The sequence below is a fragment of the Silene latifolia genome, chromosome 11 (assembly GCF_048544455.1).
Source record: "Silene latifolia isolate original U9 population chromosome 11, ASM4854445v1, whole genome shotgun sequence".
In the NCBI taxonomy this organism is placed as follows: Eukaryota; Viridiplantae; Streptophyta; class Magnoliopsida; order Caryophyllales; family Caryophyllaceae; genus Silene; species Silene latifolia.
Genome location: NC_133536.1, coordinates 206,205,339 through 206,217,626, shown reverse-complemented (window position 1 = coordinate 206,217,626; position 12,288 = coordinate 206,205,339). Strand labels below are relative to the sequence as shown.

Sequence of the window (12,288 nt, the reverse complement as noted above, 5' to 3'; positions counted from 1 at the left end):
ATATTGTATTCTTTCTACATCTTGTGATAATTCTAGAGAAATAAAACCACAAAATCTCCCTCTTGAACCGAAATTTCAAGAGCCATATTAATATTTTGTGTCAATTTTTAAGTAGACTAATCTCAATACTAGATCATATTATTTTAGTCTTTAAGATGTATTCCTTGGGTATATGCTTTTGGGAGGGATTCTATGCTTGAATCCTTGTTCTTCCATTTGGAGAGCTCAAGAACAAGTGAGTAGGAGAACTCACTTGTGCCCATAAAAACCGAAATACCAATGTAAGATGAAGATTTCTTCTTTAAATTGTTTATAGTTTGCATGCATAAGATCAATGATTTTTTTTATGACTAAATAAATTAGAACATATAAGAATATGTTAGTATATATAGATCTACATTTCCTTCACATTTCCCCTTTCCCCGCTCTTGATTTTGTTTCTTGAGTTTTAGTGGTCACATTAGGGTTACTTGGGCCACTCTTAGGGGTTGGCACCTCCGTTGGAATTCTAAGATAGTATTTCCCGACCAAGACCATATTTTTGAGATGAAAACTCGGCCACTTAGATGAGGAAAGTGGACCCATTTTTGTTAGATGCATTTTATTGCTTGTTTGTGTGCTTACATGTTGGATGCATTACATTTTTCTTGCAAGACCCTACTTGCCTTACGAGTCGTGTATTAACCCATAAGCACAACTACGTGAGTTGAAGGGGTCGTAGAGTGCGCAAATACTCATTCGCGTTATATAGTAGAATAATTAAGTGATGCATATATAGTGCACACACTTTTGATGTTTAACCGTAGCTTGCCTTGTATTTTGATCTTGGACTTACATGAAGACCAGTAAGGGTTTGGTATGAGGAGATTTGATAACTACATTATCACCCTATAATTTTGACCAAAAATCCTTCACTTTATCTCAATTTGATGCACACTTAAGCTAATTTAGCCTTAGTCCATAATCAATTTGCATTTACCTACTTTACACTTTGCCTTGCAAGGTTATTGTAACATTTCACGCTTTTCTAGGTGAAGTAAGAGGTCGCTTGGAGGACGGGACTATTTGCAAGAAGAGAAGCGGGGATTTGAAGCCGTCTTGAAGCCCTCCCGAGCCTTGTGGGTGTATCTTCCTCAGCCAAGGTGCAAATGGACCTCATGGGGTGTATCGAATAAGCCTTGTGGGTGTATCTCCCTCAAACAAGGCGCATATCCCTCCGTCCGGCGTTCATTGGTGCAGCCGGTGTTGGGAACGCCGGATAGAGGGTCGTTGAGTTTGTTTTCAATTTTGACCTTTGTAATCTTGTTTTTGGACCTCTTTGTATAAATAGCTAGACCTTTTAGAGAACACAGTTTTATATACTCTTCCTATTCCGAATAAGTGTCCCATTTGGACAATGGCACGAAAATTAAGGAATATAGTTAAAATAATGAAAATTATTGTATAGAGGTAAGAATATATATGAGTTAAATAATGAAAAGTATTGAATATGATGGGTTATGGGTGGTTGGGGTGGTAAATAAAGAAAAGAACTAAAGGTAGGAAAGTAAAAAACCATGTCCAAGTATGGCAAATGGGACAGTTATGTGAATAGACGAAAATGACAAATGGGACAGTTATTTAGAATAGGAGGGAGTACTTGTTTTGAGATCAAAAGGGAGTAGTTGGAGAAAATAGTGGAGGAGAAAGTTGAATCTCTTGCTCTTCATTTTATTCAAGCAATCAATTTCATAAGCTTATTTACCTTCATCCTTATTGGTGGTATATTTCCTTTACTACTCTTTATTTTCTTGTTTTATTCATCAATTTCACTTTCCTTAGTTTGTGTTTCTCTTATTGTTGAATGTTTACATTGCTTATAATTAAAGTTATCATCTTTTTGCTTAACTCTATTTTAATTAAGGTTTAATTAGTATATTATCATCATAATTGTTGCCAATTGCATGTTTTGTTGTAGAAATCATATTATCATCACGTTTATTGTCAAAACATCCAACTTTATTAATTGTCTTGCCACAACAAAAATGATTAGTGAGTAGTCTATTTACTCGGGTGTGATTAGACCCCAACATGAGTTGTTCACCTATTTGACTTCACTAAGTTAGTTGTTAAAAAAGGATTTGTTGGGTTAACCAAAGGGATTGACTTATTATTGCCCCAAGGAGATTGTAGTTTTAGACCCTTGACCGTCAATGGGAGTTGGCTGGGTTTGGAGTTGATGCGCTTCTTATAGAGTAGTTGCCTACTTGAGTTGAACACGGGAGAGGGAACTTGAGAAGGGTGTTTTTAGTTATCGGTTTGAAATCGACCCTTGGGAGAGGGAGTAGGATGACCGGAGACTATCGCGAGCCTAATGACTTGAGTCTTTGGTAGAAAGGAGCGGAAATAGGCCAATTTCGGTGACCCTTGACCCTAGAGTTGGGATTTTGATTCATGAGCCCGGGAGGGAGTTGAATTAATAGTACTAGTGTCCTATTGTGAACCGTACCCGGGAGGGAGACAATAGGTGACCTAGAGGCGTTCCTCCTGACATCTACCCTTTGACAACTATTTAACGAAATTGAATGGTGAATTACGAGTTTTGGTGGTTGAAGTCACGCCTTGATTCTAGCATTTACTTAGTCTATTTACTACATGTTCTTTAGCTTAGTTGTTAGATAATACCCAAAACTTGTTTTATTTAGACTTAGCTAAACTATTGAACGGAACGATTAGCAGTCTCATTTGGTCATCGTGTTCGACCCTTACTAGTGCAACGATACGTGCACTTGCGAGGTTAAGACTTATATCATCAGTCTCTAAGCTCTGTTAATGACGTCTCATTCTGCTGCTCTGCTCAATTTTACAATTGCTCCTACAAAAATCAATATAACAAAGAGCAGTACCAGTTCTATGAAAAATAATGATTATTCACAGTAAAGGTTGTAATTTCTAAGTAATTAGTAAGATGAGCTTCTTAGGGGTTGTTTGGTTACCCATTAAATAACACATGAATTCCAATTCATGTGAATTGCAAAATGGGTAACTTGTTTGGTTACCCCAATTCACATGAAATAGAATTACCTTGAAACTCTCCATAATGGAGGAAGTTGCTTACCTAGGTCCCCCTAGGTAAGTGAGAATGCCTACACGAATTGCATTTCCTTTATGCAACCAAACAACTTTCCCTAATTCACATGAATTCTAAAATCATGTGATTTATCACTTCCTAGACAATGCAACTTCCTACATGCAAACCAAACGATCCCTTAGCCACTTAAACACACAAAATCAAGTATAGGAACAAGTGATTGGAAAATCCCCCCTACTACTAAGAGAAAAAATGTAACGCCCCGTAATTTTGGACCGTTAATATATTTCGAAAATAATTTAGTAATCAAATAAAATTTGATAATAATGTATTTAAAGTAAAAATAATTCAAAGAAATATAATTTTATTATATTTTGAGGTAAAGTATTTATTTTGATAGTTTCGAGATGTTTAAAAATAGTTTAAACCGTGTAAAACTTTTTATTTCGAAATAAGGGCGTATCGGGGGGAAAATGACAATTCGTTTGAACATTGGGTAAACGAATTTGGAAATGGGTCGTATGAATACTCAATTTTCTTGTAATCTCGTGTTTAAAAACTTTGGTCTTGACGGAATTTGCATTTGACCTACGGTTTTAATTATTATCGAAACGGGTCAAACCCGACTCGTAAAAATCCCGACTAAAAATCCCGCACCTTCCTTTCTTCCTTTCCTTTCTCCCTTTCACGCTGACACCCCCCCTTCCCCTTCATTTTTCTGATTTTTGCCTTTGTTCATCAACAACTTTCCCAAATCACCAAACACCATTAAACTTATACAAAATTCAAGCTGTTTTGGCCATAATTTCTTCGTTTCTTATCGGATTTTCACGAAATTTACCTTTCCGGAATCCCCTCGCCGAGATCTACAACTTGGTATAATTTAATTTTAGTTTTCTTGAAGTTGTTTTAAGACCAATTTTCGGTAAATTCGGTATTTAAGCTTATATATTGTGTTTTTATTGTTTATTTAGGTGAAGAATTGGAAGACGAGTTTGGGGACTCGTATATTATCGAAGAAAGCGGATAGTTGCTAGTTAGGGTTTGGGTTTGAGGTGCTAATTGCTCTTTTTCTAGCTTAAGGTAACATATTTCGAGTTACTCGACGAAAGATCGTCACATGTTTTTGATTTTTGTATGTTTGGTGAATTTTTGTTTGAGTAGTAGTTTTCACATGTTAAAATTTGTTGCATGTATGCTTAAATTATGCCTTTTGTTAGTTTAAATTAACAAAGTTGAATTGGGAACGATTAATTAATGTTCGACGTCTTTTACTAAATAAAAATGGAAAAAAAAAATGGTGTAGGGGACGGGCAGCGTGGCAGGCGGAGCCCAGGCAGGCCCACGGCTAGCCCACGGTTGGCCCGGGTCGGTCCGTTGCTTGTTTCGCGGTTTTCCATGCAAAATTTGTCATTTAAGGTTTATTAATGACATAGTTAGTATGAGTACACTTTAGGAATTGAATCATATAAGTAATAAAAATTATGTTAATGGTAAAACTATGCTTATATTAATAGTTATCACATGTTAGGATAGTTTACAAAATGAAATTGTAATTAATAGGCTCAAAATGAATTTTATAGCGATAATTGTAATGTTTTGTTGATTGTGCCGAAAACTGAGCCTTAATCCCTTTGACTGATTCGATGTCAGTCAATTGAGTGATTGGTCAGCCGCAATTTAACCCGTACCTGTCGCAGGGTTGGGGTTGCGGGTAAAAATTCGGTTGAATGAATTAGATAATCGGCCTTTCTCTTGCTTTAGGCCATTTATTATATCTCTATTTCACTTGTTTAGTTAGTTGAATTTAAATAGCTTCTTATTTAGCTAGGTGAATTTAAATAGCTTCTTATTTTGTAGAAATGGCCCTAGTTTCCCCTAAAGCCTTTAATATTGTTAAAATTGCTAGGATTGGAAATTAGTATTGAATTGCTATTGAGGATTCTGTTGGTTTATCTGCTGATTAGACATTTATATAGCCTTTCACATGATAGAATATTAGAAATTATGTTGGTAAGTAGGACTTTTTGCCCTCTTATGGTTAAGTGGGTGTCTTACTTGACTTGTGTGGTGAGTCTTGTGTGGTGTGGGCTAAAGTATTCAAGCTAGGACTAGCTGGGACTAGGTCCTAGGTGAGTACTTCGGCCTTCATCATAGATAGGTCTTTATAGTCTTTGACGAGTATATGTTCACTGCTTGATAGCCTTTGTGTTCCTGACTAGTGGATGTTTATCCAAGTTGGGGCATGACCTCAGTTACTTATTTTGATAGTAAGTGGTCAGCTTAAGTACTAGCCAACCCTTCGGTGGTGTCCTTAGGGTACTCACTTCACTTTGTTTTAAAAAAAGTTGTGGGTCTTGGGTGCGGTGGTGTGTATCCGCATGTCTAGGTCTGCACAGATTTTAGGCTAGGGTTGTGTTGTCTCTTGGCCATGTTTTATTAATATTAACCGCTGAGCCAAGATACCGGTTCGATTACCTTCCCTACCTCGTGGTATAGACTCGAGTTACAAAGTGACTATTGACCGTGCTAAGAACTTATGCCTGTCTTTGATATATTGCCCTTTCTTGTATGGTGATTTTATGAATCGTAATAGGTGAGATGTAAGCGGTTCTGATTGATAAAGTTTGGATTACTATTTGTTATATGATTCACATGATAGTTTAGTTTGGTCAGTTTAGGGGTCATTTGTTAGAATACATGATAAGTAAATGGTTTATCAAATTGTTTACATGTTACATTAATTTTGACGATTCGTGGCTGGGAGGACTCGAAGTTACTCCCCACTGAATTGTGGCTTTCGTGTTTGTATAAAATGCGATTGACAGGTTGTTGATGCTTTGTTGGGGGTCACAGACGAGCTAGTGAGCAAGGAACCTTGGACCTAGTTTTTGGCTATTCTTATAGTAAACCTTTTATCTTTTGGTTTTGTATATAATTTGAAGGGACATATGTCTCCCTTTTCTATTTTGGGTTGTATCCTTATGTTTTTTTCTTACCTTTAGCGGTGTAAGTAAGTTAGATTGTTAGCAATTGCAGGTTTTGGCACCCGTCTATTGGGAACGTTGGAAATGTTGTGATTGGTTTAGAAAAATTTTTGAAATTACAGGTTTTTGGCTAGTTGAACCAATTACAAACATATCCTACCAGTTTTTCCGTAGAATTTACGCCTTTAAGTAATTAGATAACGCTAAATTTTAAGGGTGTCACAAAAAAATTCTCTTAGTTTTCCCTCCAAAAGGCATCTAACTAAATAAGGTAACAAGTAAAAAAAAAAATTCATTACATTATTATCTTTCCAATTAATATATTCTTATAATTAAACTCTAATCTTTTAATTAAAATTCATATTTTTGACTTTTTCATTAAAATGCATAATTTATTATGCAATCATTTCCATTTCCATATATATTATTTTTCAGCAGTTACACTCTAAAATTACGCAAACCTTTTTCTTATGCAGTCTTTAACATAATTATTGTCATCACTTACACTCTAAAATTACGTAAATCTGTTTCTTATATTATCCTTCATCAGTTACAATCTAAATATGGTGTATATTTTAAAGGACGTAATAATTTTTATGTATTTTTTTAATTAAAAATAAAAAAATATTAATCTAATTATTCGTAATTCGTCTTTATAAGTGCGCAGTATACTATTTTTACCTGTTTTTGTTATAAAGTTTATATGCGTTTAAATTAGATTTTACCTTTTTACGTCACTTAATTGTAATTTAATGTCATAAATTAGTTTCATGCAAAGATATATCATTATAGAGTTAATTTTTATAGTAAAGTAAAAATGGTTTAAGACAAAAATAACTTAAAAAGTGTCTTTTGATGGTTATAAACTTTCATTTCTATCTCTTACTAAGATTATATTAGTACATTATAACATTAATAAAGATACAATTAATTTATGTAATTAATTTAATGAGAATGTCTCTTTATAAAACAAAACTAAAAAATATCGTGCTGTAGCACGGGGATCTATACTAGTTTAAATAAATAGATATGAAAATCACTTTGTATTTTATTAAAGGAATTTGCTAAATTCCGCGCTCTAGTTTACTAAATTCCGTGCATTTTGCCCCTGATATTCCATGATTGCCCTTCGTCTTGAAAGATAATTAAAAAGAGTTTTTTTTTTCTTTTAATTAAAAAAAAAAGTTCTCTCCCTTCTCCCTCTAAAAACCTAACCAGTTCGTAACTTCGTATATAGTTCGACAATAATAAATCGTAACACACTCATATCATATGTAATTTTTCCGTTGTATCAACAACTTTTTTAATCCCGTCTTTTAATCGATTTATTAAATTGTAAAGTAAAGTTATGGTTGATTTTGATTTAGTTTTATCAAGTGTTTCAAGATTTCCTTGGAACACCCCTGTGCACATTCACTTGAAATAGTTCGTTTTGTAGAATGTTAATTAATAATACACATGAAGATTGAAACTCTTTGCAACAAAGAGAATCAATCCAAATATACTCCAGTAAATCAGAGGACAACCATTTCTTGCTACAAGAAGAATCTATAGAATTACATACAGACATACCATAGTTAGAGACAAACGCGTACGGGTTGAGTGCAGGTAGGGGTGGTCGGCGCGGGTATGAGGATGTGGAGGGTGGTCGGCGGCACTGGGAGGTGGTGGGGGTGAGAAATGGGAGAGGTAAATTTGGAATAAAGGGGAAAAATTCGCGAGATTAAGTAAATTAGTGCGCGTGATTTAGCAATTACGTTATTAAATTATGCAACGACGATTTTTGGATAGTTTAGTTTAGGAACCATTGAAACTCTATTCAACTTTGTACAAACTCGAATTTTTATTTGTATATATGACGACATGATAAATACGAAAAAGTTTGTATCCAAATGTGACGTAACCCAGGCAACGCCCAAAATACAAGAATAAAAAACAAAGGACAGACCCAAATAACAATCGTTATTTGACATAATTGAGAAAGAGAAACGCCATCAGTGATGATGAGAAAGGTGATGCAGCTGCGTACGTTGCTCGTACATATTTTTGGCTGAACCTTCAAGTCGCGGAGAGTCAATTTACCTGTAGAATATATCAATTAGCATTAGAAAGAAGGTATTAAATAATGCACAAGCTTTGTCATAGTTAAGAAAATACAATAAGAAAAAATGCGGAATTTTATTGAGTCAATTTACCTGTCCAAATTAATTTTTTATTTTTATTTTTATTCACTAGTTTTGTCATGGTTAAGTGAGTGAGTTAACGGTCGGAAGAAACTTTATCAGAAGGGAGTTCTTCGTAGCGAACATCACCATAGAAACTATAGGCATTAGCACCGGTAAAAACACCGTCATACAGTTTGGTGACAATGGGAGGTCCCCCATTTGTAGGGAAGTCCTTCTGAACATAAGCAAATGGTACATCACAGGTACCCTTTGTAGCAACCCCTCTTGCTATAGTCCTTTTCATCGGTTTTATGACCACAGTAAATGTGTCCCCTACTTCTTCTCCCTCTTCTTCAGTTTGACCCCATTCACGAGAATAGCTGGCGGATGCTGAAACTTCAATCTTGCCTTCGGCAATGCGGGGTATACCTGTCACAAAGGAGGTTGTCACACTCCCGGAGACGGTAATATTGTTACTGAAAGTGTGAGACTTATTGGTGGTGATAGTGCCATTGGCAGAGCCACTTTGCACTTCATCACTGTTGTTATCCCACGTGTGTTCCTGCGAGAAGATGAGCGACACGTTGTAAATCCTGGCTTTATCGAGATCAAACTCGTATACGTTGACTATTCTGCTGATCACTGGTTCCACCACTTGTAAATAGGTGTCCTCCAGCAACCCATTTGCCGTGGCTACTAACCGATCCTTTTTACCGCGAGACTGTATAACATCAGCCCTTTGACATATTTTGTTGTTTGCCATGCTTCGAAGAGCAACCACATTGTTCTTAACCCCAATTACAGCAAACGTTTGATTAAGGAGTGTCGAATACTCTTCACCAATTACTACAATCAGATCCTCTACGTACGGTCCAGAGTACGTCCAGAGTGTATCTGTCATACTTGGATCGGCACTCCTCACACGTACGTGGCCGTCACTAGTGTATTCGATCTCGCACACAATGTTGGGGTCACCAACGTCTCTAACTGAGAAATTGGGATAACCATCATCACCATAATTGCTAAAAAAAAGGTCATTAGAACCCTTAAATGCTACCAATTTAGGAAGTACCACAAGTGTATCGTAATCGACAACAAACGACACTGCTTCAGTTCCGGTATTTGGATTTATGCTCCAAAACATTTTTCGAACTGAACCATCATTCGGTATTCGTACTTTGAAACCCGACTGAACATGAAAAAAAGTTGCCTTTTTATCATCATCTATATCCATCCGAAATAAAGTGCACATCCAGGATGTCGTTTCAACCATTGGTGTAGCTCCTTGAGCGACTATCCAATCTCCATTAGTTGACGATCTGCACAGGGTTTTTATTTATTTGTGTTATTCAACAACCAAAAATGATTGACTAACATCATCGTTCATTTGTCATTGGATGGATATGGTGTATCCTATATGTGGTATTGTGGTGTATCCCATATGATCTGATAAAACTCTTTACATGTCAAACTGAGTGTGGCGAAGGTTTTTATGCATTTATCACTTAGGCTGCTTATGAATATTGCAGAAAGGTGACAACATATACAAGTATATATGTTGCATTTACTGGCCAACCGCTTGAGAAAGTACAAGTGTACAACAGTATAAAGACAGAGACCGATGCTTATCAGTTACAGAGGTAACTTCAGCAGTTGTGCACTTGTGCTATTGGTTAACTGAAAATGTGTCTCTTTAAGGTTCTTAGAGAGATTAGTCTGATTGGTGCACTGCACATTATACACTAATACATTAATACATATTTGATCAGCTGTCATTTTCTTCTATATGTTGAGTGAAGGACTTCTATATGTTGCTCTATCTCTTATGAATAAATTTTCTTCTCCGTTATACAGGTTTGATTGAAATACTCTTCACATATACAAGAAATGTAGGTGAATAAAATAAGGGGAAAGTGGCAAATTGCCCCCGAACATTTGCCCCTACATACTATTAGGGTGTGTTTGGATTGAAGGATTTGAAGAGAAAAGAAAGGGAGGGAGAGTAGGGGATTTAAAATCCCTTGTTTGGATAGCAAATGAGGGTGGAGGAAAATGGAGGGGGAGAGATTTGGAGGGATCCAATTCCCCTCCTCCAAGCTTAATCAAAATCTCTTCACAATAGCAAGATTTAGAGGGAAATTGTATCCAAACAACCACACCCCATTCCCCCTCCCCTTCTCTCCCCTCCCTTTCCCTTCCCTCCTTCCCCCTCCCCTCCCTTTCCCTCCACTTTTGTTATCCAAACACACCCTTAAATCCCGTTACTTTTAAAATGAGCAAATTAGCCTCAAGCGTTAGCGTTTCTGTTTGGATTGAGGGATTTGGAGGGAAAGGCAGGGGAGGGAATTGAAAGGATAAGAAATCCATAATTTGGTTAGCAAAATGAAGGTAGAAAGATTTGGAGGGGAGGAAAATGGATTTGGAAGGAAAATTATTTCCCCACCAACATAGGTAAGATTTGAAAGGAAAATCACCTCATCAATTCTCCCTCCCCTCTCCTCCCCTCCCCTTCTTTTCCTTTCACTCCCCTCCCTTTCCCTCCTTTTTTCCTATCTTTGGATTGAGTTATTTGGAGGGCAAAGATAGGAAAAGAGGGAGGGTAGGAGAATTAAAATTCCTTATTTGGATAGCAAATAAGGGTGGAGGGAAATGGAGGGGGTGAGATTTGGAGGGATCCATTTTTCCTCCTCCAAGGCAAATCAAAATCTCTTCAGAATAGACAAAATTTGAAAGGAAATTGTATCCAAACACTCACTCCCCATTTGCCCTCCCCCTCCCCTTCCCTTACCTCCCTTTCTCTTCCCTCCTCCCCCATTTGCCCTTCTCTCCCTTTCCCTTTCCCTCCTTCCCCCTCCCCTAACCGCTTGAGAAAGTACAACAGTATAAAGACAGAGACTGATGCTTATCATTTTGGATACAATTTGAGATGTGCTTGTTTGGATACAATTTTCCTCCAAATCTTGTCTATTGTGAAGAGATTTTGATTAGAAGAGGAGGAAAATTGGATTCCCCAAAATCTCTCCCTCTCCATTTCCCTCCACCCTCATTTGCTATCTAAACAAGGGAATTTAAATCCCCTACTCTCCCTCCCTTTCTTTTCCCTCCAAATCCCTTAATCCCATTAATTACGAGTACATTTTAAATCCCCTATCCTCCCTCATTTGCTATCCAAACAAGGGTTTTGCTCATTTTAAAAGTAATGGGGTTTATTCCCCAAAAAGGAGGAGTAGAAGAAAGGGAATAATAAAGGTGGAAAGAAAGAAAACCTGATTAAGTATTTGTTGGTTAAGCAAGAGCGTATGTGGATGAACTCATTGAAGGCATACTCGACAGCGAACTTAGCAGATTTACTTTGAACTGTATCGGTAGAATACTCAAGATATCCTTGATTTTGGCTGTCATCATTGATCACTCCCAAATACTTGTATGGTTCATTTCCTTGTGTTGCTTTCAGTGCCATGTTTGTATACAATGCCATTTCTCCCAATTACCCTACAATTTCCAGATTATCTGGACCCACTGTTCGCCGGAGAAGTCTGACCTTGTCGGCGTCGAATATGGGGGAATAAAGGCCGAATTAAATTGTCGGCTTTTACCGGCAATGTTAGCTAGTGGCGGACGTCGGCTTTAATTAACCAGTGGTGGAGAGTGTATTGGATGTTGAATGATTAAAAGGTAGGAGATCAGGCAGAGAGAATACGGGAAGGGGTGAGTTAGGATTTAAGTATTTTATTTCTAACCTTGTCCTTCCATCTAATTTAATTGTCGAAATGTCGTTATACTATTCGTCTTAAACTTAAATGAGTTAATTACATATTATTTCTATATTTGTAATATAAGAATGCATATAAAAAACAATATATTTGTCTTATTTAAACAAGTGATATACTACTTAACTAGTCTTAGGTTTAAAATGAATAGTGCCAAAATTTACGTATAATTTTTTAAATTTAATTAAATATAATTGATGTTAAAATTTAACAAGGTTGACTTTAAAATTTGAATGAGTAGTTTGGACTGGATTGAATTGGAGGGAGTAATAGTAATAATATTAATATTAATTAAT

General features: G+C 36.4%; 1 protein-coding gene and 1 long non-coding RNA gene across 2 annotated transcripts; one reads left to right on the top strand and one right to left on the bottom strand.

Moving 5' to 3' along the window:
- The first annotated feature begins 3,745 nt into the window (after window positions 1-3,745).
- On the top strand, window positions 3,746-6,037 carry LOC141615387 (uncharacterized). Its single transcript, XR_012529832.1, has 3 exons — window positions 3,746-3,946; window positions 4,045-4,153; window positions 5,899-6,037. It is a non-coding gene; the product is annotated as an uncharacterized LOC141615387 (long non-coding RNA).
- Window positions 6,038-7,882: 1,845 nt separating this feature from the next.
- LOC141612453 (uncharacterized) lies at window positions 7,883-11,954 on the bottom strand. The gene is made up of 3 exons (XM_074431233.1): window positions 11,489-11,954; window positions 8,253-9,541; window positions 7,883-8,139 (listed from the first exon to the last, which is right to left on the bottom strand). The coding sequence occupies exons 1-2, from the start codon at window positions 11,698-11,700 to the stop codon at window positions 8,317-8,319; spliced, it is 1,437 nt and encodes a 478-aa protein (XP_074287334.1). The 5' UTR covers window positions 11,701-11,954; the 3' UTR covers window positions 7,883-8,139; window positions 8,253-8,316.
- Between the last annotated feature and the right edge of the window lie 334 nt (window positions 11,955-12,288).

What these genes read in the sequence shown, in the direction of transcription:
- LOC141612453 (XM_074431233.1), bottom strand. Translation starts at nt 11,700, where the DNA reads ATGGCATTGTATACAAACATGGCACTGAAAGCAACACAAGGAAATGAA. An exon ending in ACCAACAAATACTTAATCAG is followed by an intron (nt 9,542 to 11,488) that starts GTTTTCTTTCTT and finishes AACCCTGTGCAG; the next exon opens with ATCGTCAACTAATGGAGATT.